The sequence below is a fragment of the Athalia rosae genome, chromosome 2 (genome assembly GCF_917208135.1).
Source record: "Athalia rosae chromosome 2, iyAthRosa1.1, whole genome shotgun sequence".
NCBI lineage: Eukaryota > Metazoa > Arthropoda > Insecta > Hymenoptera > Athaliidae > Athalia > Athalia rosae.
Window position 1 is genome coordinate 5154200 of NC_064027.1, and position 23532 is coordinate 5177731.

At 40.9% G+C, this 23532-nt stretch overlaps 5 protein-coding genes across 14 annotated transcripts; 4 read left to right on the forward strand and 1 right to left on the reverse strand.

Moving 5' to 3' along the window:
* Positions 1 to 262: 262 nt before the first annotated feature.
* Positions 263 to 5395, forward strand: LOC105684670 (probable citrate synthase 2, mitochondrial). Its single transcript, XM_012398212.3, has 9 exons — positions 263 to 392; positions 662 to 874; positions 1863 to 2201; positions 2604 to 2809; positions 2970 to 3102; positions 3200 to 3397; positions 3943 to 4044; positions 4720 to 4969; positions 5114 to 5395. The coding sequence occupies exons 1-8, from the start codon at positions 270 to 272 to the stop codon at positions 4933 to 4935; spliced, it is 1530 nt and encodes a 509-aa protein (XP_012253635.2). The 5' UTR covers positions 263 to 269; the 3' UTR covers positions 4936 to 4969; positions 5114 to 5395.
* LOC105684666 (RING finger and transmembrane domain-containing protein 2) lies at positions 5166 to 8631 on the forward strand. 4 transcript variants are annotated; one of them, XM_048651152.1, is made up of 6 exons: positions 5166 to 5293; positions 5407 to 5500; positions 5824 to 6103; positions 6355 to 7050; positions 7179 to 7394; positions 7482 to 8631. In XM_048651152.1, the coding sequence occupies exons 3-6, from the start codon at positions 5831 to 5833 to the stop codon at positions 7713 to 7715; spliced, it is 1419 nt and encodes a 472-aa protein (XP_048507109.1). In that variant the 5' UTR covers positions 5166 to 5293; positions 5407 to 5500; positions 5824 to 5830; the 3' UTR covers positions 7716 to 8631. The 4 variants fall into 4 exon arrangements, with proteins under 4 accessions (XP_048507109.1, XP_048507107.1, XP_012253632.2 ...); XM_048651150.1 differs by having other exon boundaries at positions 5167 to 5293; positions 5812 to 6103; XM_012398209.3 differs by having other exon boundaries at positions 5249 to 5500; positions 5812 to 6103.
* A 6-nt stretch (positions 8632 to 8637) lies between these two features.
* LOC105684668 (uncharacterized protein DDB_G0271670) lies at positions 8638 to 10947 on the reverse strand. The gene is made up of 3 exons (XM_048651153.1): positions 10476 to 10947; positions 9103 to 10364; positions 8638 to 8836 (listed from the first exon to the last, which is right to left on the reverse strand). The coding sequence occupies exons 2-3, from the start codon at positions 10344 to 10346 to the stop codon at positions 8710 to 8712; spliced, it is 1371 nt and encodes a 456-aa protein (XP_048507110.1). The 5' UTR covers positions 10347 to 10364; positions 10476 to 10947; the 3' UTR covers positions 8638 to 8709.
* On the forward strand, positions 10943 to 15618 carry LOC105684669 (fructose-bisphosphate aldolase-like). 4 transcript variants are annotated; one of them, XM_012398211.3, is made up of 8 exons: positions 10943 to 11170; positions 12159 to 12368; positions 12449 to 12765; positions 12875 to 13097; positions 13174 to 13353; positions 13439 to 14801; positions 14987 to 15246; positions 15480 to 15618. In XM_012398211.3, exons 1-6 carry the CDS (start codon positions 11135 to 11137, stop codon positions 13598 to 13600), a joined length of 1128 nt encoding a protein of 375 aa, XP_012253634.2. In that variant the 5' UTR covers positions 10943 to 11134; the 3' UTR covers positions 13601 to 14801; positions 14987 to 15246; positions 15480 to 15618. The 4 variants fall into 4 exon arrangements, with proteins under 4 accessions (XP_012253634.2, XP_048507112.1, XP_048507111.1 ...); XM_048651155.1 differs by having other exon boundaries at positions 15087 to 15246; XM_048651154.1 differs by having other exon boundaries at positions 15465 to 15597.
* A 78-nt stretch (positions 15619 to 15696) lies between these two features.
* LOC105684633 (fructose-bisphosphate aldolase) lies at positions 15697 to 23485 on the forward strand. Of its 4 annotated transcripts, none has more exons than XR_001102935.3 (6): positions 15698 to 15847; positions 20721 to 20928; positions 21025 to 21468; positions 21553 to 21906; positions 22337 to 22485; positions 22844 to 23485. XR_001102935.3 is itself a non-coding variant. In XM_012398144.3 (5 exons), the coding sequence occupies exons 2-5, from the start codon at positions 20722 to 20724 to the stop codon at positions 22430 to 22432; spliced, it is 1101 nt and encodes a 366-aa protein (XP_012253567.1). In that variant the 5' UTR covers positions 15697 to 15847; position 20721; the 3' UTR covers positions 22433 to 22489. The 4 variants fall into 4 exon arrangements, 2 of the variants coding, with proteins under 2 accessions (XP_012253567.1, XP_012253570.1); XR_001102936.3 differs by lacking the exon at positions 15698 to 15847 and adding an exon at positions 19664 to 20388; XM_012398144.3 differs by lacking the exon at positions 22844 to 23485 and having other exon boundaries at positions 15697 to 15847; positions 22337 to 22489.
* The last annotated feature ends 47 nt before the right edge of the window (positions 23486 to 23532 follow it).

Below are 23532 nucleotides of genomic sequence, written 5' to 3' on the forward strand. Positions count from 1 at the left end.
TCATCGATAAAAGGTGATCCAGTGAATAAAAATAATTGAACGTTTTTTTTTCTGTTCAGTGCCATCTTTAGGTATATTTATTCACAATCGTATTGATCTTTGGTTCCATTTGAAATATACTCTTAACGCAAAATCGTATGTGAAGGTAGGAAAATTTTTGGCGACATTCAAAATTTGGAAGGGGTAAGAATTTGAAATCTTCGCGATTAAAGAGACTTTCAACCTTTCGATTAATTTTACAGTGTGAAATACAGATAGGTGGGGCGAGGATGCTGAAAATATCCACGGGAATTACGAAACGTCAAATTTATTCAAGAATTCCAAAATCTCGAAACTATGCCGCGACAGTGACAGGTGGAATAACTGGAATCGGACAACCTCAAACTCTAAAGGTTTTTAATCATTTTATTCTTCCGATTAATTATCAAATGCGATTGAGAAGAGAAAAGAAAGGAAAAAGATTGTCAAAAAAACGTTTTCAAACGAATCGAGGAAATTTGGAATTTAATCGCGTGATCGAATAAATTCGAAAATGTTTCATTTCGTTGAACTCGTCAATTATGCAAAGTACACCTATACCGTAGCCGGATTATTACGCCGCAGGGTTTGCATTTCGCCCGTGTAAACGGGAAAATCTGATTAAAATATACAAATGATCAAGGTGAGCAGGACCCGAGGGACTCCGAGCACCAGAACGGACCTGAAGGAAGCCCTGTTAGAAAAAATACCCCTTCACTACGACCTGCTGCGAAAGTTTCGCACTCGTTACGGGAACTCCGTTGTCAGTCACATCACCGTAAATGACCTGTATCAAGGTTTGAAAGGTGTAAGCACTGCGGTCAGAGAAACTTCGGAAATCGATCCAAAACTTGGGGTGAGAATTTACTTTCCTTAATTATCGAAGGAGTTCGTTAAAAGTTCCCTTGTTCGGGACGGGCGATAATTATGTGAGGCAGAGGGTGCCTTTGTTCGTCATTGTACGATTACTCGAACGAAGAGCCGAACGGAACAAAATCGTATTTTGAAATTTTGAAATTTGGTCCATCGCGTTTTCGTTACTTCCGAAAAAGTCAAGGCCAGCTCGGAGTGAAAATAACCGCACATGTCGCGATACATCGCCTACGAGAGATGGTTTCAAATAATTTATAACCGCGGTAATCCGCCGAGACCTTTTCGTCCTTTTAGTCTCTCGCTTATCCTCCACTCTCGTTCGCTAGCACGAGTTTAAATCACCCCACGGCCGTCTGCTGTGTAATTAATACACATTAGCGCGTGCGGGTAAGGAAAGGAAAAAGGGAGAGGAAAAACTTCTGAATTAGAGAGAAAGAAGGACTGCTTCAATTCGCTGTACGGACTTGCTAATTAAATGGATTTCGTCGAGCACTTTACTTTCCTACGGCCTATGCTGGTTCGTGCCCGCACTTTTATACAGTTCACGCAGCCGATTGCGAGTAAGGGAGGATCCGAGAAGAGAAATATTTCATTTGTACAAAACGTGGGAATCGCGTTATCTAAATTTTCAGTTGATCATTTTATTACTCATTGATAATCTCGACGTCGAATGAATGATTTATCGGGAAGTCTCGCGGGATGAATCGAACAATTTTTCCACCGAGTATGTGCCTAATTTGTAGAAATGGAGTCGGAGTGGGAATCTCCGAGTACACTTTCGGGTCGGTGGGATCCCTTTCATCGAATATCGAGAGTGCTTTTCGATGAGGATAAGAGAAAAAAAAAAAAACGCGAAGCCGATCGCGCCGGGGTGAATTTTTAGCATTCTCCATCTCTGATCCCCTTGAGCGATTACTTCGATTAATTATCAAAGTGGGCATTCATCATGTTTCCATAAAAATAACAAGCAGGTCAAGTATCGAGGGCTCACGATCCCCGAAGTTGTCGCGCTGCTACCACGTCGGGGAAATTCACCCTGCCCGGAGGCTGTTTTCTGGCTTTTGTTGACCGGCGATATTCCGAGCCACGAACAAACCGCCTCGTTGACAGCGGATTGGATATCGAGGCGGCAGAGGCGAAGAGAATGGTGGGCAGAAAAAGGCGGAGGGATCGTCGGTACGGTTTTAAAAACTTTACCGGAAAATGTATCACCCCTCGGAAGATTGTGCGTCGCTCTGACGACTCTTCGCGCCGATAAACACATGCGAGACGCCTTGAAAATTGGAGCGACCACTCACACGCACTGGGAAGTAAGCTGCCGCCGAGACAGAACTCTGAAATTTTTTGATATTTTTTTCATCGCACGAAATAGCCTGGTAGCATAAAAGTTTTAGATTGATCAGGTGGTTTGCTACCTCGTTAGGTGTTACCGTAGCTACGGTTGTAAATTCAACGGTATAATCTTTAACTTTACCTCCTGAGATATGCGAAATTCTTAAAGATCTCGTAGACTTTTTCTGTAATGGTAGTTCAAACGAGTTGTGAACTCTTGTAATAAAATCGCGTGACGTTGAAATATTCTCATCAGACACGCCAGACCTACAAAAATATACCGACAATGGAAGCTTTCCGAAGGATTTGGATTTTTTTTTTTTTTTTATCTTCTTAATATCGGTATTACATCATATTAACGCTACATTTCGAAAAAAAAGTACACTTACGAAGACTGCATGGAACTCTTGGCGACTTTGCCGACGATCGTGGGTCTGGTCAGCCAGTCAAAAAGTCTAGATCATATTTCCGACGAAGGAGATTGGGTCGATCTTTTACTGGACTGTCTGGGAAACGTGGCTGCGGATGACAAGGGGAAAAAATCATCCCTCGGCGAATTCCTGCGCCTCTATATTACCGTGAACGCGTAAGTCCATGCTAATAAATCACAAAAGCAGAAGACGTCTACCGATTGCCTTTCGTTCTCGGGGGTTGGTGCTTCGCGTGCGATATATATTAAGTTCGAGAAGTGATCAACCGGGTTAAATATTTCGTTCAAGTTGAGTTTGAGTAATAACTGTTTTTAGGGACGAAGACAGCGGTTCCCCGGGCGCTCACATGACCCAAATCCTCGGATATTCGACGTTAGATCCGAGCCAGGCTTTAGCAGCGGGTGTCATGGCGTACGCCGACGAACCACAAGGTGGATCGATGCTCCAGGTATAGCGACATATATTTACGTCGGTAATTGAATGTCTCTTAAATCATGAGCGAAAAATCAAATTTCATAACAAGATCAATCAATCGTTGCATCCAGTGCATGGACTTTCAAGCGAAACTCCAGAACGCATTGGGATGTGAGCCGACGGAAACTGCTATGAAAAGCTACCTCGGTCTCCTGGTCGATCGAGAAATACTTCCGAGCGGTTATAAAGAGTCGGAATTTTGTGACCCGAGATATATGATGTTGAGAAATTTCGCGAGAGAACGTCTACCGGATGCGCCTCAGATCAAGGTATAACAAATCACCGATACTCGCAGAGGTGGGAGAAAAAATTTGTCATCGAGGGGTAACGTTACGTACTTACAAGATAAAAATATCACTGCATATTTTACCCGAACGACACACCTGTTGAAAGTGTACGCAGGTGTATACCTTTACCTGAGCAATGACTAAATTTATTCTCAGTTTTTACGGAAATTGGTTGATATTTTTTACGAGATTCAAAGATGGTATAAAATACGAGGTGATTCCATTTACACGATATTCTTCGGATTATACGAACAGCTTTCGCGGGTCTTGAATGCAGATAATAAAATCAACCCTTTAAAGTAAGTTTATTCGAAGCCTTTTAAGCCCAAGTTCGTGCGGCTGGCAGCTCGAGTTACATCGTACTTCTACCGCTGCATTTAAATATACATATACCCACAAAGGGAGCATTTAGCAGCTGTATGAGTTTGAGAATTTTCTAATTTATGTATAAAGTTTAAACGCTGTAATTAAACGTGACGTCTTAGCGAAAAGCGAAGTTTCTGACGAAAATCTTGGACCGGTTGCAGCTCTCTCGGTCCATTTCAAAAGTTCTGATTCCGATGCTGAAGGAAGCTAAATCGAAGAATACCTGGCCTGAGCCTAACGCGATAGCGGCTCCCATTTTTCAAGTAAGATTTTCAGACAGTTTTAATTCAAACGAGTGAAAGAAAGTGAAGGAAAAAATCACCGCATTGCCCACGAACCAAGCGGGTATTTTTTACTTTTCTCGCTTCAACAAGACATAAATAATTTTCAGCTATATTTAACGCGTTAACTAATTACGTCCAACGATGTTACACATAGGTGTACATCTCGTGACTCGTCACGCTATTCGATTCAAGAGAAATCATATCCGTTTGAAATTTCGAAAGTAGGATTAATTAAAGCAGAAAAATGTAATTCCGCTGCATAAAAATAGTTGCAATATCACATGTTCAGTATCAATTTCTACAAAGCGAGGTCGGGTATCGACTAAACGTGGTTTCAAAACCGCAAGAGCTGTAACGTTTCTATACCAACTAATAAAAAGGAAAGGCATGACAAAAAATCCGTGTGCATAGAAATTGGAATAAAAATTACTAAAACAAATACTATATCATCGATTCAATTTTTGAGAGTTGAGTAACAAGTTTTGCTGAACGAAAAAATGTATCGTCGATTTCAATATAAAACTGAGTTTTGTTTTGTAGTACTAACAGAAATTTGTTTGTCAGAACAACAATACTTTGCTAGTTTCGATAAAGTTTTCAATTAGTGGCGATTCAATCGTAGTTACAAATTCCTAATACATTATTTTCCAACAGTATTACGGTCTTCGAGATATGGAGTTCAATCAGGTTCTGTTGTGTATGTCCCGTGCCTTGGGGGCTGTTGCTTCCATAATTTGGGCCAAAGCCATCAACGCTCCTGTTGAACGCCCTAGGTCGCATTCCACCTACACTTACGTGGAAACCCAACATAATGTTCAAGTTAAAACGAAAAAATACCCAGTGGAAGACGTGAAACGATTCTTAAAGTAGACGTGGTGTAACAGAAGCCGACTCCAATTTGCCTGTGGGTATTTAGTTTCTAAGTAATTATTAATCATTCTGGCATGATAGATGTTCATATTCATGTGCATGAGTATGCTAGATAATTTTTTTCAACGGAAAATCGAACTTAGAGAAATGATTCCCATAGCAAATTTTCGTATGTTAGATTTTTGATTTGAATGTGCCAAATCGAGAATCCTCGAAGAAGAATTCAAATGTGCTGAATGCGCAGATGGAGATGGCAGTTTTGACGACCAATAGCCTCAGTTTGTCGTCACTCCTGTAAATGGCGTGACATTTCATCGAACGCACCTACGTACCGATGAATCCAGCGATTGTACACATCGTACGTCAAAATTGTGATAAATACTTGCTTAATGATAATCTGTCAATGTTTTTCGATATTTATACGTGCATAGAAAAGAGTGAGAATTTATTTCGAATAAAAGTTAATAACAGTTTAAGGTATTCGGCGGGTAGATACAAAACGTGAACCAATTTTGGCCAAGGAATGTAGGCTGGTCTTCGGACAGGTTAGAGCTTATTGGACCATGTAAGAAAAATTTTTATTAGAATGTTAACCCTTCACATTCATCATCAAAAGACGCTCGTTGAACGAAATTCACCAATTCTATTGCCCAATTCAAGCTTTTACATCATCGGGTCGAAAACTCAGATAGTTACCCAGAATACCTTCCCAATGCTAATTGTTAAATAAACATACCTCAAAGACTAGAGATTAGCTGCTCATATGCTTGGTTTACACGCCAATAATTTCTATCTCTAACTCCGAAATTTATTTGGATTAAAGCGACTCAAGGAATACTATGGTATACTGAGCTAATGAAATTTTGATTGGTGAAGCATTTCATGCAGATCGACGATGACGGATACTGCGATGAACGAGGAGTCTGGAAGTACCGTTGAAACTGCAGGGATACCACATAGAATTAATATGAACAGCTTACGGCAGCCAAGACAGTCCAATTTGTTAATGACTCACACCTCAGGCAATACGGAGCAGTCTTCTTCCTCAACTGTTAGCATAGGAGGATTGAATTTTAGTGGCCGAACTGCTGAACAATCGAGAATATTTGCTGATAACCTTTCAACAGCACTACAAGAGATTCGTCCACTACTTGAGCAGGCTCGAGCGGTAAAAGAAACACATGTATCTCAGTATTGTTTGAAGGATTAGTTGCTTCTCTATTTGATGATCTTGAATATAACATTACTAGATGTTTAGAATAGTCTGTAAATTTAACCTGGTGAACTTTGTCTCCAGATTTATACTAGAAGCTTCATGTAACTGTTTACACACAATGCGACCTATCAAGTTTATTTATCATGAAACCAAATCTAGGTCACTAGTAATAGTAGATGAATCGTTGCATATTTTCATTACAGCCACATGAGATTGTTTTAACATCATGGCTCAATCGCCAAACTCAGCAGGAGACACCTCCGTCGACAGCTGATAGCTATGTGATAAATCTAAATGATCAACCATCTACCAGTAACATTGAATCCCACCAGCAATCTAGCCATGATCATCGTCACCATCATCACAGAACAGCAACAGACAATTTTTTGAACAACATTCGCGAAGCTGCCAATGCAGAAAGTCAAAATAATAACAATAACGCTGAAGAAGGGCCAACGGACGCCCGACACATAAGTCCGGAGACTAGAGCTTTGTTAGAAATTGTACAGAAATATGTTCCTTTCGTAATGATACTGCTTGCCAAATGCATTTATGATCATCGAGCTGGGATATTACATTTTATAGCTTTATTAATAACGTTTATTTATACAAATAACAATTTGAAACTCGAAATAGCTAAGCAACAGAATAGAAGTCGGATGGTATTGTTAGTTGTTTTATTTTATATCATAGGTTGTATCATCTTTATCGATTACATGTTTGAAGAACATAAACTCTATCTGAGTTTAGTTTTAATACCATCTTATACACAACCTATTACACTCTGGGAGCTTTTATGGTCTGTCGCGATCACCGATTACATTTTAAAGTTGATTACCATCGTATTCAAAGTTATTTTGACTTGTCTGCCCGTCAGGATACTCGCATTCCCCAAACGAGTAAGTACATGGCTTTCTTGTGTAGAGTACATAGTAAAAATCAAATGGTTATTATCTGATCTAATCTGTTTGTCCTTGGACCAAAATCACACAATCATAAAAAATCTAAGTCCATTCATATCTTCCAGGGTAAATACTATCTCATGATAGAAGCTACCTCGCAATTGTATCGATCCATTGCGACCATCCAACCATGGTTGTATTACTTGCTAGAAGCGTATCAAGGTCCAGAAAAAGTCTTAGGGGTATTTTTGTCAGCTGCATACATGGTCAGCAAAGGTAGCGACCTTGTATCACGTGGAAAACTTTTTCGTACGGCAACATGGAAGTTGCTTCAGAACGTGGTACGTGTGTAAGACTCTATAATGCCATAAGGTTGATGAAACGTTAACTTTTATTTAATTGCCAAAATAAATCGTTCCATGCTGCAGAACATAGGCGTCTCACCATCTAAAGAACAGCTTACAGCGGCTGGAGGGATCTGCGCGATTTGTCATGAAGAATATGCAACGCCTGTGAGATTACGCTGCAAACATATTTTTTGCGAAACTTGTGTGTCGACATGGTTGGACAGAGAATCTACATGCCCATTGTGTCGGGCTCCTATCACAGATGATCCAGTATATCGAGACGGACACACAACGTCCTTCATTCAGTTGTACTGAGTGCTTCTGTGATGTTCAAGTACAGTTACTTATTGCTCTTCTTTTTCTTTCCTTGTCTTAAAGGTCTGCTGGACGCTAAAAAGATCCTAGATATTTAAGTGGCATTAAACTCCGGTTGCGTTTGGAGATATTCTTGTTAATCGTCATTTAATGATCTGGACTTGTTACGCTGTTTGATTGGTGCTTCAATATGCATTTGAATTTCAATTTCTCTGAATCAGAATGTAGTTTCAATGCGCCAGTACTATTTGCGTTACATGTAGTATACAAACTTTGTACAGAAGAGCGAATGTGGATTAGTGTCGATTGCGATTAGTGCACGGTGTCGGTGCTGGGATGAATAAGTAGTTTTATCCATATCTACTCGTGGCACACGCAATTGAGTACGTTTTACGCAATTGAGCGCATTTTAGAATTTAAGCGAAAACCAGATTTGAAATACCCAACATTTCAAGTTCAACGTAAAGGACCTTGTAAAATATCTTGTACATAAAAGATTCAAGCTATGTTCATAATAAATCCTTAAACCAACAAATACTTTTATAGCTTCCAACGTGGGATTATACTGTTAGCTACAAATCCTCCCGATAGCTTCAATGCTTTTGTTGACCTGGATCTTTTGAATTGCTATATGTATGATTGATGTATACAGGGTTACAATCATAGATCATGAGCGTTAATTTTCTTAACGAATCTCGCTGAGCAGATGTTCCTTGAAATGCACATGTCATTCTCTGTTCGCATTTGAACTTATTTCGTATGGTCCTATACTCTGTAAGAATTTGTAAACTAGCACAATGAAAAGATATGTTACCGAAATATGTTATTTGCTAAACAAAATACTACAATGTCATTCATTCCGATTGCTAATCTTCTGCATAATAAAATCAGAAAGGAACCTGACAATAATAGTCAATCTATAGGAGTCGTCTGCCTTTTATTTCATAACTTTCTCGTTTAGATATTAAAATAAATATTCACTTGTTGAGCATAATCACTTAGAAAGCCTTAGTTGAGACTGAAAATATTCTCCATCTCCTCGTGTCGCCTGCCTGTTTATCTCCCTATGACGGTCGCGGCTGACTATCTCCTCCAATACTTCACCATCGCCTTTGATCAACCTGTTGAAATCAAACCAGGATATTCATTGAGTGACTCAATTGTCGATTATTGAGCACCTGATAAAAATATGAGAAATATACAATTAATATTGTCATCTGACGTGACTTACATTTAATGTATAGGATCAAAGAGAAGGCAAATAGCTACAGTCAAATCCATTATAAATATTGAGTGCAAAGTGTGTTCATGGTCATCTACACGATTTTGATCAATTGATGTATCATTCATAACAGAAATATTCTAGATGTATGGATTTCATAACAACCTATGTCGTCCAGTTTCTTCATCGTAAACTCTTCTAATAATGCTTTGCTTCTTTTCCCATTGCTCCTTGGTCATAGGAGCCATTGCCTTAGCCCGTTCCGTCACTTTTACAGGTATATCTTTCAACAGTCTATCTGTAGATGGCTCATCCAGTGTTACAATCTTCTGTTCTTTAGCTGTGATTTTTAATTTATTTTTTTTCAGCTTTTTTTTCAATTTCTTCTCTTTCTTTCTTTGTTTTTTCTCTGCTTTCTTAATTTTTAGAGCAATTTTTTTACGTTTCTTACGCTTCCTCTCAGCTCTAGAATCATCACTGCTGCTACTGCTGCTACTACTGCTGCTACTGCTGGATGAACTACTTCTTGATTTACGTTTCTTTGATTTCTTTGCAGTTTTGCTGGACGATAGACTATGATCTCTTGATTGGTGCTGCTGAATTTTTGGTGGGTCCTCATTTTTTCTTACAGGTTTCATAGGCTCTTCATAATCCTCTTTTTTAGCATAACCATCAGACTGCTTAGAAGCATCAAAACCTGAAAATTTATAGTCTTCGGTCTTTCTAAAGTTTCGCTGATCTCCCCTGCTTCTATGTTCACCAAAATCGTATCTTCCTCGGTTGTACCTTGCACCTCTAAAATTACGATCATTAATATTTGATCTGAAACCTGCATTATTTCTCTGATTGCGATAATTTCCAGATCGATCTGGACGCCTGTCTCTACTGCCAGAACGATTAGGTCGTCTGTCTGTTTGGTATGAATTACGTTGACGATGAATGAATTTTTCTGTGTTGTAATCCTGGAACTCTTTGGACGGCAGATGATCATTTCTTCTATCAGGACGGCTAGTAGATCGGCTATTGTCATCATTTGTTTTTCTCCAGTCATGACTCGACCTTTCCTGACTCCTTCCACGATTACCACTTTTATATTCCGTTGGTTCAACAACAGGTTCGGAGTTCTTGAATGCTTTGGTATTTTTTTGAGGACTGTCCTTGCGATGCTCTGAACTGGAACTGCTCGACGAGCTTGAACTGCTACTTGAAGAGCTACTACTGTAGCGTCTTGACTTCTTTCTTTTGTCTTTGGAACAGGAGGTTTTCCTTTTGACAGAAACATCCGAACCGTTGTCAGAGCTACTTGATGAGGAACTGGCAGCTCGTTTAGACTTTTTCTTCTTACTTGGTCCTGAACGCGAACGCGAGCGTTCTTTTGAGCGTGAGTTATGCTTCGCAGAATCTCCCATCGTAAATTATTAGCTCTGCTATAATTCGTTTAAATTCAATCCGAATTTATTTTTTAATCTCCAGTATTGACAAAAGCATAAACCCCCATATAGCATAACTGAACACAACATAACCTAATCTATCCTAACCTCCTTTTTTTTCACCAGATTCCATGATACCTCTCATGATACTAAAGAAAATTCCTTGACGTTTAATTTTCACCAAGCCAAGGCAATCGCAGAGCTCACTAAAAAAAGCAACTGACAGTGAAGTATACTTTGTTTACACTTGAGAATAGGCACTTGTAATCGTTGATTCCGCACCGGCCATGGGTCACCACCAGATATCACTGTATAACTACATCCATTGACCGGCACAATTCGACAAATTCAAATGGCATTTACGTTCTCACTCAAAAAACATCATTAGCTTTGATCGGTTGCGACCTAAAATATGAAAACAAATCAATAATTCTCTCAACATTATGAATATTGAAAACGTTCTCGAATATTTTTATACAAAATCGCGGTTCATGATAGGTAATTATAGCTGGAAATTCTTCAAATTTACAGTTCAACAATCGATGATGACATGAGAATAAATGAGATTGCTCTATGAATTTTATACATTTGAAAAAACGAAGACTACTAAATTTCTTCTTATGTTTTAACCATTTCCATCTATTCAGCAAAGAAAATTTGTAGCCAAAATTAAAACAGTCGATTAATTCGAGCACAAAGTATTAGAAAACCAACACACAAAATTGCACAAATCATTCACAATTACTGTATCGGATGCTTCTACAAACATGGCTCGGATGGGTGGAAAGTGCTGTTGTAAAAAGGTTGGACATTGACATTTGCAAGGTGCACCGGTATACCTGACATATCAAACTGACAATTTCATGGAATGTTTGATCTAATCGCACAACTGATGATAATTCAACGATCAAGATAATAATTAACGTGACTTTATTTTGCGTAATGGGTTACAGTTCAAGTTTGATGTCTGATAAGCTATCTGGTCTTCAAAAATATTCCTATTTCGTTAATGAATATATGTTGCAATAGGGGCTCGAATGTCAACCACTCCCAAAACCCATATCGAAATATAGACTATTTTTAGATTGCACTCTGCCTTACAATTAGATATGACATGCATAGCACAAGCCATATCGCGCGAACTGATAAAAGCGCAATTCATTTGTGACGGTGCTCATGCGACAAAAATTATCGTTGCACCAAAAGCTTTAGAAAGCTAATGGCGGTATAATTATGAACATGAATAATATGTGAAAATGTATATGAAAATATACAAAATTGATAATAATTTAATATTGTCACCTGGTACTTGGGAGACTTTGAAAGGCATATTTCTAACATTACTTACATACATCTCAAATAGTCCGGATTGTATGATGGTATCGTGCGCGTAATTAAGTTTGTCGCGTTTCTATAATTAAATGATAGAGTTTGTTTTTTGATTACCAATAAACATCACCAATCGAGCCCCCCGTGTAATCTCTTGATAACCGTTGAAAAGTGACTTTAAAAAACGATGTGATTATAACTCTAGCCAGGGGTGGGACCGTGATGAAGATACGAGGGACCCGATTGTCGATCGTTACGTCAACCCGATTTTGATAATCTTTTTTGTTTACATGTCATGAACATGAAAACAACACTTATGATGTAAGATGAAATTTGTGTAAATAGGGATATCATGCATAACGATGTTTTGGTTTTTTGTAATTGCTTCGAAGTGGAGTTAATTGATTTATCTCGTCGGCAAACTGAATCCTATTTTTCATTGCTTTTCCTCTGCAATTTTAGACGCCGACGACTGATGTTTACAAAAAGCCGGATTCAGCCTTAAGGGCGGAATTACAAAAGATCACGGAGGCTTTAACAGCCCCGGGTAAAGGAATCCTCGCAGCTGACGAGTCACCTGTTTCTCTTACCAAAAGATTCCAAGATTTGAACTTAGAAAACAACGAAACACTCAGAAGGGATTACAGACTGATGCTATTTTCGGCGGAAAAGGTTTTTTCAACCAGATTCACTCTTTATTCTCTCCTCCGAAAATAACTGACGTGTTTCCATGTTTCTTCATGTTCAAACAGAATCAAATATCGCAGTACATCAGCGGCGTGATTCTCCACAACGAAACTGTTTACCAAAAAGCATCCAGCGATACCGAGTTTCCCGAATTCCTTCGAAAAAGGAACATCATTCCAGGTATCAAGGTTGACAAAGGTCTCGTGGAGATGTTCGGTTCAGACAACGAGACCACGACACAAGGGCTGGACGATCTTCTCGAACGATGCATCGATTACAAGAAAAAAGGCTGTCACTTCGCAAAGTGGAGATGCACATTTCGCATCACTGATACGCTACCCAGTCGACAAGCCATCGAAGAAAACTCTAACATCTTGGCAAGGTGAATGTAATTTTGGAAGCAGTTTTCAACGACTCGAGCCCTATTTTTCTCATTCTTAGAAAAGAGCGATCTGATCATGGAATTAATCATTCCAACGCTTTGACTACAGGTACGCGAGCATCTGTCAGAGTGCAAGATTGGTTCCAATAGTGGAACCGGAAGTCCTGACTACCGGTGGTCATAGTTTGGCCAGAAGCCAGCAGGTCCACGAAGAGATTTTCTCCGCTCTCTATCGCGCTATGATCCTGCACCACGTTTTCATCGAAGGAACAATTTTGAAGCCATCGATGATCCTGCCAGGAGTCGAAAATGGCGACTCATGCAGCCCGCAAGTAAGAATCACGTCCACAACCCGCCGTAGGTATCTCCATCGATGACGTATCCTTTGAGTGGTTTAATCTTTTCCAGCTAATTGCTGAAGCAACGTTAACCACGTTAATGAGAACCGTACCGTGCGCCGTTCCAGCTGTCACATTTCTGAGCGGCGGTCAAAGCGACGAGGCATCGACGATAAATTTGAATGCAATTAATTCGTTCAAGGGTAAAAAGCCCTGGACTCTCACTTTTTGTTACGGACGCGCTCTTCAGGTACATCATAATTTTGAGCGATAGTCTTTCAGCAAATTGTCAAGGAGAAATGGCGTCCTATGGAATTCTCTATCATTTTCCTCAGATGTCGGCGTTGAAAATATGGAACGGCGATTCTTCACGGGTGAAAGATGCCCAAGCTGAGTTCTTGCGAAGGGCTAAAGCGTGCTCTTCGGCAGCTTTAGGAAAGTATAACGAAGAGGGCATTGACTGCGGCGAAATAGCTCCGTGTAAAATTACGGCTTGATGACGAGAGTTATACAATAACGGCGTTGTATAAATAATTGCGACATGCGTGAATTCCTGTACGCCAAAAATTTCATAGAGAAGAATTCCGCCCCGTGATACCGATAACGGCGTCGATCCACGTTGTACACATAACAAGTATATACATACATCGCAACGCACGATATCAAGTGAAATATTGTACCTCAATTTTACTTGAATTATTTACGTCCAGAATTACGGTTGTCACTTTATTCGTATGAATGAGAAACGGCGTAAGGTACACGGCAGATAATCAGGAAACGATGAGATATGGCTTGAATGCGTTATGAAATGCATACGGGGCAATTCTCTGCCTGTTTTTTAGATTACTTTATATGCAGGTCAAAAGTCAAAGATCTCCAAGGAAACGTCTTCGCTGTAAGGCGAGAATCATAATAGTGGTACGTTGAAAACTTATCTATTATACACACCACTTTCTCAAGTTTCGTTATCATCGTCGCTCCCTTGATTACCCCATACGCTGAACCAACACTGTACCTACTGTACGCGTGGACAAATATTTGCTCCTTCGGTCTTACGAAATTTTACACAGAGATCCCCTAAGCAAAGACGTTTTCAACCTCCCAAGTCTCAAGACTCGAAAAATATGTAATTATCATCTCCTGGAAGCATATTCTCTTTTTTCTCTCCATATTTAAAAAAAAATTTTAAGGGATCGGGAATATATTATTACACGTAAAAGCACAAGGCAATTGAGAACTACCCTTAATCGATTTCGGAATAATTATGTCGTACTCTCATCCTCCACTGCCTGAAGTGTGCGAGTCAACATTATGATAGCTAAGAATCACATTATTTCGGGCTTCAGGGTGCAGACTTATAGTCCACGTATGAAAATAGCATCATTTCGACGTTCGCATTCTATGATTCCAAATTGTCAAGGGCAAAAGAACAGGAATCTTTTGTCACGATGATCGTCGCTCCGACGTAACTGCATTATCAGCGTTGGTCCAACACAATTCTACCATTGGAAAGCTCCCAATTTGATGAATGGATGTCAATGGCGTGATTTACTATAATTAGGCGCCCGCTAGGATGTTAAATTAACTTCAGGTTCTAGTTCACGTAACAAAACGAATGCAAACAATCGTAGGAGCCACGGTATACGATCAAAATGCATACGCCCAAGCCAACCAAATCGATGAGATTAACTAATTGGGGTAAGTTGGATAAATATGTAAAGAACGAGAAGCTGCGCTGATTCTTATTCATCAGGATATTAATGGGACATGAATATGTCTAGTGTAATAACACACGTCGCCATATTTACATTGGTGCACATATTGTACGTACGTGCATACAATTGCAGTTAGTAATAATTATCCATTGCAATAATCTTTCTTAGAGTTTCAGGGATTCGGTGGAAAAGATGAACGGATCTCAGATGATTGGCCCTCCCATTGATATATATGGGATGCACTCAATGATTTTTTCGAATGTCACAGAAGGTGCCCTTGAATGACCTCCAAATCAACGATTCTCAAACAGGGGGTCTCGAAAATTTTACGCTCTGCCATTCAACGGTGCTCGCTTTCCGCTGGAAGTTGCACATCCAATGGTCGATATTTCGTCATCATCTGGCCGTCCCCTCCAATGAACTTCTCGGTAAGCAGAAACGAGCAAAGACGTCTTAAGCAATCTCGTGGCCCCTTTGCATCTTCGTTATGTCAAAATGAATTTTCGCTCATCACCAAACTCGATGGATGCCTTCCATTTCATCTCTCGACATATCGTGATGATTTTGCTCATGAAAATCGTACCCCTACATTTTTTCAACGACATAAATATCTTAAATTTGAGTACTGTTAGTGAAATTTTCTCAGGATTTCTCGTTTCAGCTAAAAATACGATGCTGTCCGAGATAACTTCAAGATACGATGTTTTTGGACCGAATTCTGAGACCCGTTAACGTGCCTATCGACCGTTGATTTATTCTCCTTTTCATCACTTTGGAACGATATTTGAATAAGCCCACGAGGCGCGGGGCTCTCCGATGAATCGTTACTTTGCTGGTTTTCAAAGTGCCATCGAAGGGGCACGTCGAGGATGTTGAGAACCACCGTTGATACGTACTCGCGCCGACGCCGAGGTGTACTTCGGAGTTTTGAGTCGGTCAGTCGCTCTGCTGCCTCCAACGCACACGGCGGTTCTACACTCGACTTTCTTCATCTACCTTAGCGACACAGCATCTGAACACCATTAACAAGTAAGTGTAAAGCCGTTCGATTTGAACGAAATCTGATCAGTTCGGATGGAAACGAGCATTTCTAACAAGACCGTCAGGTATGTCAACCGTAGAGATATTTCATCATACCGCCGCGCGAAAAACTTGACGAGAAAATCGTGATAGGATGATGTAGAAAAGTAACAGCGGAATCGAGACCCGGCGATCTTCTTTACCGCTCAACGACCTTGACTGACTTTTGAGTGTCACAATTTAAAGTGGACGATTCGAACGTGAGCTCGGGATCCCGTAACGCATGGGACGATTGCCTCATTAGCGACAAGTACAATTTGTTTTTCGTAGATCCACGCCCTGCGAATATTCTTTTCCGAATTTCATCGATCCATTTATATCCATTTTCTACGTAGCTGTTACCCCATTCCACCAAATCAATGATTGAATTTCTCGTGTATTTCTATCAAAAGTTATTCGTGAGGAACTGAGGGACGGAGATACGTTATATAACATCAGCTGTTATATTGATCTTGACGTGTGTGCATAGCTACGTGTGTATCCCTCGTGGTCCCGCGCTCTTTCGTGTCCAATTCAAATGCGGAAGACTTTCGCCGTTTTGACGAGGTGCAAAAATATGACCTGGCACCGATTTCCTTCTACTTAATCGTTGGTATTCAAAGGTGTCGCTCTAATGAATTATTTATACGTATATCTACTCTGTACAGTATGACCAGCTATTCAGCAAAAAGTAATAATACATAGTTCATTTTCGTGTCGAATGTATACCAGCACAATCTTGAACAATGCAATATAACCGGTCGTTTTATTCAAACTGCATATCGATGCTGAATTTCATTCCGTTACCCACAGCATATAACATGCTGTACGCATGGAATTATTGGAAAGGCACTTTATCCCAAAGTGTCATTTGCCAAGCGATATTGCTAGTCGTATCTCGTATGCTCGTATTATTTCTATAATTATTTATCGCTGTAAGCGACGCAGATGCAAATGCACAATGGCAATAACTCGAACGACCTTGAAACGAATGTCATTGACGCTAAGACTGGGTGCGACAGAAGTTGGCGGTGTTGATGCAGGTTACCGTTTGATATATCGAATCCATCCGTTTCGAAAATGAAAGAAATCATCCGGATATTCCTACATCTTAACTAACCGAGACGTCGTCTGCATTCACTCATCGAATACTTCAAAAACGCCAATGTCGCTCCGGTCCTTCAACATTTTGCGATCGTTTCTGGATTCGAATTAGCCGCGCGCAATTTGAATTAGTAAAAAAACAGAGTCTCGACCTTTTTTCCACGGTTCGTTTCGCGAGTCCGGTAACGACCGAGACACGTCTCGGAGTTAGCGGAGTCGTTCCGCGATTGAATTTTCCAAGTTACGCGGAGGAACGTGAAGCCCCCTCTCGTTGAGCATAGATCGTGGACCACACTGAACGTCAACCGCAGCTGACCCTTTGAATGCCACGGGTCAAAGTTTACGCAGGCGCGTATACCGCTTGCGCAAAACACTTTTCGTATAACCGCGTATTGACCGTCAAAAATTCTGGGTCCCTGACTCCTCGTGAATGCGGTGACGCAATCCCCGTTGCATTCGAATATGTAGCTTCTGAAAAATAAGACGAAAATTCGGAACACCGAATCTCATACGAAAGAACCGACTTCACCTATACTACAGTTATTGTATATCAGATCGAACGCGTATTACGAAATATTAGTATAACAGATAAAACGTGCGTCCGCACGACGTCCCCCGCAAATACATTTCACGATATGTACGAAGATAGTTTCTGATCAAAACAGAAAAATAAAGTGAGGGAAAATTCCGTTATTGTATGAATATCACAGGCACATGGGTCGGTACAATTCCTTCGTGATGATATAGAGCGACTACTTGTTCTTCTCATTTATAATTGCCTTTTTCTCATCTCCAACGTACCCGTCGGATTCTCTATACTCGTTATCGACACGCTGTCACATGGCTGAATACATATTGTATACTGTATAGAATAGACGTACACATATGTATATAAAGTATACACGTACGTAATTCGAGGCAAAAAATAAGATCAAAGCCCATTTTCCGGTCCGGGTTTATCGGAATATCGCTGCTTGACTGCACGGTTCAATAATTCCGAACGATTTCACCCCCCCTCTGTAATCTATATCAAAAGTACCGAGGGTATTCGATTCGCTCTATCGATTCAAAATACCTTTATACCGAACGGTGGAAATTTTCAAAATTTTCCACGCATGATATACCTTCAATTCCTTTTACGAGTTATATATGTATAGAGTCGAATTCACATTTTGAAAATGTGTTTTGTCATGTGATTTTTCACGTCGCTCTATGTGTATGTACATAGATCCGTTGTAAGTCCCTGGAACCGCATGTGTTACACCCCGTTGATTTTCGGTATAGTTGGAGCGTAGGAGGTTCGCGATAAATTCCTGCACACACACACACACAATTCGCCAGGGGCGGTTTGATCAACTTTCGCGACTCCCATTACTCCGCAACAAAATACCTTTAGCGAATTATTGCGATTGCCGGAATACCTTTCCTTGTATGCCTCGTAATCCGCGACCCTTTCGCGGAGGTCTTCGGTTCAAGGTAGACGCAGTGGCCCGAATCAGCGAAATACTCTACATTATACGACAAAACGCACCTGCGCTTATTATTGCGTATATTATTAATACAGCCCCCTTTTTCCTTATTAATTCCGACTCGCGTCGGATTACGAAGCGAAATCGATCTCGTTTAATATACCACGAGGGTGTGATAGCCGCGCTACGCTATACATTATCGTTGAAAACAACAACTGCAATAGTCAAGTTGTAATATAACTCAGAGGCAAAATGGGCGAAGTTTGTCCCGCACGTTTCTCGATCTCCATTTCGAGGGTCTATTCAATTTGGGCGAACCTGTTAATTCTGCAGTAGCTAGCTAGGTAGCTACTCGGTACGTACGTATCTACTCCATTTTCGGCACGTGCTCGCTCAATTATAACGCCCTGCGAGAAAATAGAACGGAACTTCGGTATCTGAGAAAAAAAATTAACGTTCTATTATGACTTATACGCGAACAGAAAAACAGATAAGAGTATTAGTCCGCGCAGATAGCCTGAAGAAATCTTATCCCGACGTTGAATCGAGCTTTCGGTTAATCCTGAAATTATTGACGGTATTAATTAATATCGATTTAAAAAAAGGATCCCGTCGTAAAGTACAGCGACGTTATCTCGGTACGTTGAACAGAAAAATTCCATGACTCTCACGAAGTAAAATAAGAGGTATACACCAATATCAACCCTTGAAGAAAACTGGCGCATGATTATCAAGTTTCTAAATTCATCCATCGAGCTGGACTATACAAGACCGAGAACCAGAGAAAATCGGAAAAATGGAAAAGGGAGAGAAAAAAATCGAGTGCTCCGCACATCTGCAGCTTTTTTGCATAGATATACGTATTAGCCACAAGATCAAAATATGGCTACGTGCCATCTACTTTCTCCCCGGACACAATGAGGAACCGTATATTCCGTATCACGAATGTATAAATGGATAATGTGGTATTGCTCGGAATCTTGGCTAACCTCTGGGTCGCTGCTTCGGAATCCGTACAGTCTAGACCTTTTTTCTGTAGAAGTGCTTTCGGTTCGGTCTACCCCTGCAGGGTGTTTGCCGCGCCATGTCATTTTCCGGGGGTCGCAGGACGTCTGCGCGTACTGCATTGCGGCGATCCCCCTACCCCGTTGTTAGCTCTTTACCGGTTGCCACGGCACTGCACCAGTTCGGAGGGTGCGCTCGTAACGAGAGCAAGTCTTTCACGGTTCTCTCGCTTTCGAAGGGGTGCAGGTGGACGGAAGGCCCAGAAATGTAGCCGATACGCGTCTGGCTCTGCTTATCCCCGCATAAGCAGCGCCTTGAAACAAAAAAAAAATTATTAATAAAAACTAAGATTAAAAAACGATGTTAATTATTATCAATTCAATTCTTTGTCGTTTCGATACTCGAAAAAAGCGGAATAAAAAATCAATTGTAATATCGATGTATTAATTGTTCCATTATCCTTTACGATTCTGTCTATGTATATGTATATGGTATTATATGTATATGTATCGAGTTTAAGTGTCTTTAATGTCTTATTACGCATCTAAAGAATAATTGTCTCGCTAATCGACGATTATTGTAATAATGATAACTGGTAATTGTTGCGCGACGTAGATTCCCAATAACTATTGTAAAAGCTCCGTTTACATTCGTGGCGAGACAGAATTACGTGAATTCATATCAACTACGAGCTGGAACGCGCGTTTGTTTGCACATGTATTTTTGATCGAATTCCTGGCTTTTATTTACTCGGTTATTTATCTATTCGTTTTATTATTGTCTCGATTAATTTACGGCGATACAGTAAAATAACGCGAAAGTAAAAAAAAAAAAAAAAAAAAAAACAGCGAAGACCGGTAAAGTCGAACTAACTTCGAACGAAGCCCTTTGAAGACGCATTCCAACGTCGATCTGTTTATAATCCAAATTCACGTAAGTTGATTTCCATCGCTCTGTCCGATACGAAATTTTCCAGTACACCCGTTCCGAGTTCAAGTCTTTTTTGTTGATAAATTTTTTGCTCTCTTCGCGGGGTATAAGATTCCACGCGGTGCGGCTACGGCGCAATATATCGCAACGGTCGTCGTATTACCGCACACGATCGGTCAAACAAAATTCGGTGCATTTTTATCGGGTAATCCGACGAAAGTCTAGTTGACCGTAGGCGTAGAAACATGACGCAGCGTATCGAGATACATCGGTCGAATTTGAGATCTATTCCGTACGACTCGATTGATTCGATGTTCTTTTACTCCACTCCTCAGAATGGTCGCCGAAAAGTACGCCAGCGCCGAGCCCGAGCTGAAGAAGGAGTTGAAGGAGATCGCCGAGAGGATCGTTTCCACCGGCAAGGGTATTTTGGCCGCCGACGAGTCGACCGCGACAATCGGAAAACGTCTTCAGGACATCAACGTCGAGAACAACGAAGCGAACCGCAAGGCCTACCGCCAGCTCCTCTTCACCACCGACAAGGTAAGTCCTCTACCCAACGCGCGACCGTTCGAGATCACGGATCGAAAAATTTACAACTGACAATTGAAAAAATACGATCATTTTTCATAATCCCAGGAAGTGATCAGCCAGCACGTATCCGGTGTGATTCTCTTCCACGAGACGCTCTACCAGAAGGCCGACGACGGCACTCCGTTCGTCGAGCTGTTGGCTCAGCGCAACATAATCCCCGGTATCAAGGTCGACAAGGGCGTCGTACCCCTCTTCGGCACCAAAGACGAGTGCACCACCCAGGGACTGGACGATCTGCAGGCGCGTTGCATTCAGTACAAGAAAGACGGATGTCACTTCGCCAAATGGCGTTGCGTACTGAAAATCACAAAGGACACACCCAGCCAGCTGGCGATCCTGGAGAACGCGAACGTCCTCGCGCGTTACGCCAGCATATGCCAGAGCGCGCGTATCGTGCCGATCGTCGAACCCGAAATTCTTCCCGACGGTGACCACGATCTCGCCAGATGCCAACAAGTCACCGAGCAAGTCCTGGCCGCCGTTTACAAGGTCGTTTAGCGGGACGATAAAAAATTCCCATGACCCCGTGGGGGAATCGAGTCGACAATCACGTTTTATGCTTTCCCCTTGCAGGCCCTAGCTGACCACCACGTCTACCTCGAGGGAACCCTCTTGAAGCCGAACATGGTGACACCCGGTCAGAGTTGCCCCAAGAGAGCCTCGCCCCAGGAGATCGCCGCGGCTACCGTTACCGCTCTTTCGCGCACCGTGCCCCCCGCGGTGACCGGCGTCACTTTCCTCAGCGGTGGACAATCCGAAGAGGAGGCCTCCGTCAATCTTGACGCCATCAACAAGTTCCCCGGCAAGAAACCCTGGGCATTGACTTTCAGCTACGGGCGCGCCCTTCAAGCTTCCGTTCTCCGCGCGTGGGCCGGTAAACCCGATCAGATCGTTGCCGGACAACAAGAACTCATCAAGAGAGCCAAGGTATGCAAAATGACCTTTCGTCCCTGCCTGATCAGAGTATTTACGTAGCCCTGTAGGATTTTTCAATTTTTTTCGATAACGCACCTATTTCTGCTTTTGAAATTTTTTCGTTTCAACGCAACAACGCGACGCTTCAAGTTGCGCAGCACCGATGTCGCAGTAAATCCTTCGACTTTATTTAAACCTTATTTTAGGCCACGATTTAATCCGTTGTATATAATCCGCTGACAATTTTTATCTGTATTGCAAACTGTGATTTAATTTTCAGTTTCTACTTCTACCGAAATTTTTAGAGTGAAAATGTTATTTTGATTATATTTCCCTTCTTTCTAATTAGCTGACACTAATTAATGTGCACATAGAAGTTTAATTGATGATTGGCATGTCGCATGGTTTGTACCTTTCTCTGTATGTAATTGACATCGTATAGGCAAACGGCGCCGCTTGTCAAGGCAAGTACGTAGCAGGCAGTATTTCGAGTACAGCTGGCGGCTCTTCACTTTTCGTCAAATCGCACGCCTACTAATTTTTACGCACTTCTTCCGTTCCAATACGCACCATTATCACGTGACGAGCTCGGTAAGTACCACCTATAGCACTCCTTCAATCTCGATAAGATTTCTCATCTCGTTACCGAGACGGAAGATTTGCGACCAAGTTGACGATGATTTTATCTTTGATCAGTAAACACTTCGCTTTCATAACCACGTCTACACTTGTGCTGAATAATATTTGCTTTCTTCTTTTTGTTTTCTTTCGAACGTCGATGACGATGCCGAATCTCGTTATCGTACAGCTTTTTGAGGAATATTTATATTTCACTATCCGTGATTTCGAAACGCGACGCTACTTTTTTTCGTATTTTTTCATCCAAAACGTTTTGAAGAATTTTCAAAAGTTTTGGTATAAATTTCTAAATGAGAAATTTTCGATACAGGCAAACAGCGATGCTGCCCAAGGAAAGTACGCTGGTGGAGTAGCCAGCCTCGCAGGAGACGCAGGACTCTTCGTAGCTAACCACGCGTATTAAATAAATTAGAAATAACGAGAAGAGTTGACAAATATCATTTATTCCTTGCGCAATCATCGTCACAACCTATGCGGAGAAGATTATCGAAAAAAAGGCTGCGTTGCGGACGGCTTTCAAATTTCATCAATGACGTATCGAAACCGGAGAACTAAAAGTAAAAAAAAAAAAAAAAAAACGTGTAAATCACGTCGAAATATGCAAGCATGACAACCCTGCAGTTCCCTGAGAATCGTCAATTTTTAAGCTCCACCAAAGAACGTGAAAATTTCAAAAAACGATGTAAAAAAAAAAAATAAATAAAAACGAACAACTTCGATTATATCTCGACGTCATATTCGCTCGGTCATTTTACATTCATTAATTGATACGCTACCATCCGACGAATTCAATATCAAAAACCTTGCTTGGATCGATGATGGTTTGGTGAAACCTATGAGTATGAATTATCGCCTAGTCTCATCGTGTGATAAAAGAAAATAAATTCAGGGGTTCGTTGATAAAAATATATATAAATACAACAGCGACGTGTAATAGCTCCGCTTATGAATTGAAAAACAACGTCATAGATTCAATTAAAATTACCATTACATTACACA

What these genes read in the sequence shown, in the direction of transcription:
- LOC105684669 (XM_012398211.3), top strand. Translation starts at nt 11,135, where the DNA reads ATGGCTCGGATGGGTGGAAAGTGCTGTTGTAAAAAG. An exon ending in GAAAGTGCTGTTGTAAAAAG is followed by an intron (nt 11,171 to 12,158) that starts GTTGGACATTGA and finishes CTGCAATTTTAG; the next exon opens with ACGCCGACGACTGATGTTTA. An exon ending in GCGACTCATGCAGCCCGCAA is followed by an intron (nt 13,098 to 13,173) that starts GTAAGAATCACG and finishes AATCTTTTCCAG; the next exon opens with CTAATTGCTGAAGCAACGTT.
- LOC105684670 (XM_012398212.3), top strand. Translation starts at nt 270, where the DNA reads ATGCTGAAAATATCCACGGGAATTACGAAACGTCAAATTTATTCAAGA. An exon ending in AAATCGATCCAAAACTTGGG is followed by an intron (nt 875 to 1,862) that starts GTGAGAATTTAC and finishes AATAACAAGCAG; the next exon opens with GTCAAGTATCGAGGGCTCAC. An exon ending in CCACTCACACGCACTGGGAA is followed by an intron (nt 2,202 to 2,603) that starts GTAAGCTGCCGC and finishes TCGAAAAAAAAG; the next exon opens with TACACTTACGAAGACTGCAT.
- LOC105684666 (XM_048651152.1), top strand. Translation starts at nt 5,831, where the DNA reads ATGACGGATACTGCGATGAACGAGGAGTCTGGAAGTACCGTTGAAACT. An exon ending in TACTCGCATTCCCCAAACGA is followed by an intron (nt 7,051 to 7,178) that starts GTAAGTACATGG and finishes CATATCTTCCAG; the next exon opens with GGTAAATACTATCTCATGAT. An exon ending in GGAAGTTGCTTCAGAACGTG is followed by an intron (nt 7,395 to 7,481) that starts GTACGTGTGTAA and finishes TCCATGCTGCAG; the next exon opens with AACATAGGCGTCTCACCATC.
- LOC105684668 (XM_048651153.1), bottom strand. Translation starts at nt 10,346, where the DNA reads ATGGGAGATTCTGCGAAGCATAACTCACGCTCAAAAGAACGCTCGCGT. An exon ending in GAAGAAACTGGACGACATAG is followed by an intron (nt 8,837 to 9,102) that starts GTTGTTATGAAA and finishes TGATTTCAACAG; the next exon opens with GTTGATCAAAGGCGATGGTG.
- LOC105684633 (XM_012398144.3), top strand. Translation starts at nt 20,722, where the DNA reads ATGGTCGCCGAAAAGTACGCCAGCGCCGAGCCCGAGCTGAAGAAGGAG. An exon ending in TCCTCTTCACCACCGACAAG is followed by an intron (nt 20,929 to 21,024) that starts GTAAGTCCTCTA and finishes TCATAATCCCAG; the next exon opens with GAAGTGATCAGCCAGCACGT. An exon ending in TCCTGGCCGCCGTTTACAAG is followed by an intron (nt 21,469 to 21,552) that starts GTCGTTTAGCGG and finishes TTCCCCTTGCAG; the next exon opens with GCCCTAGCTGACCACCACGT.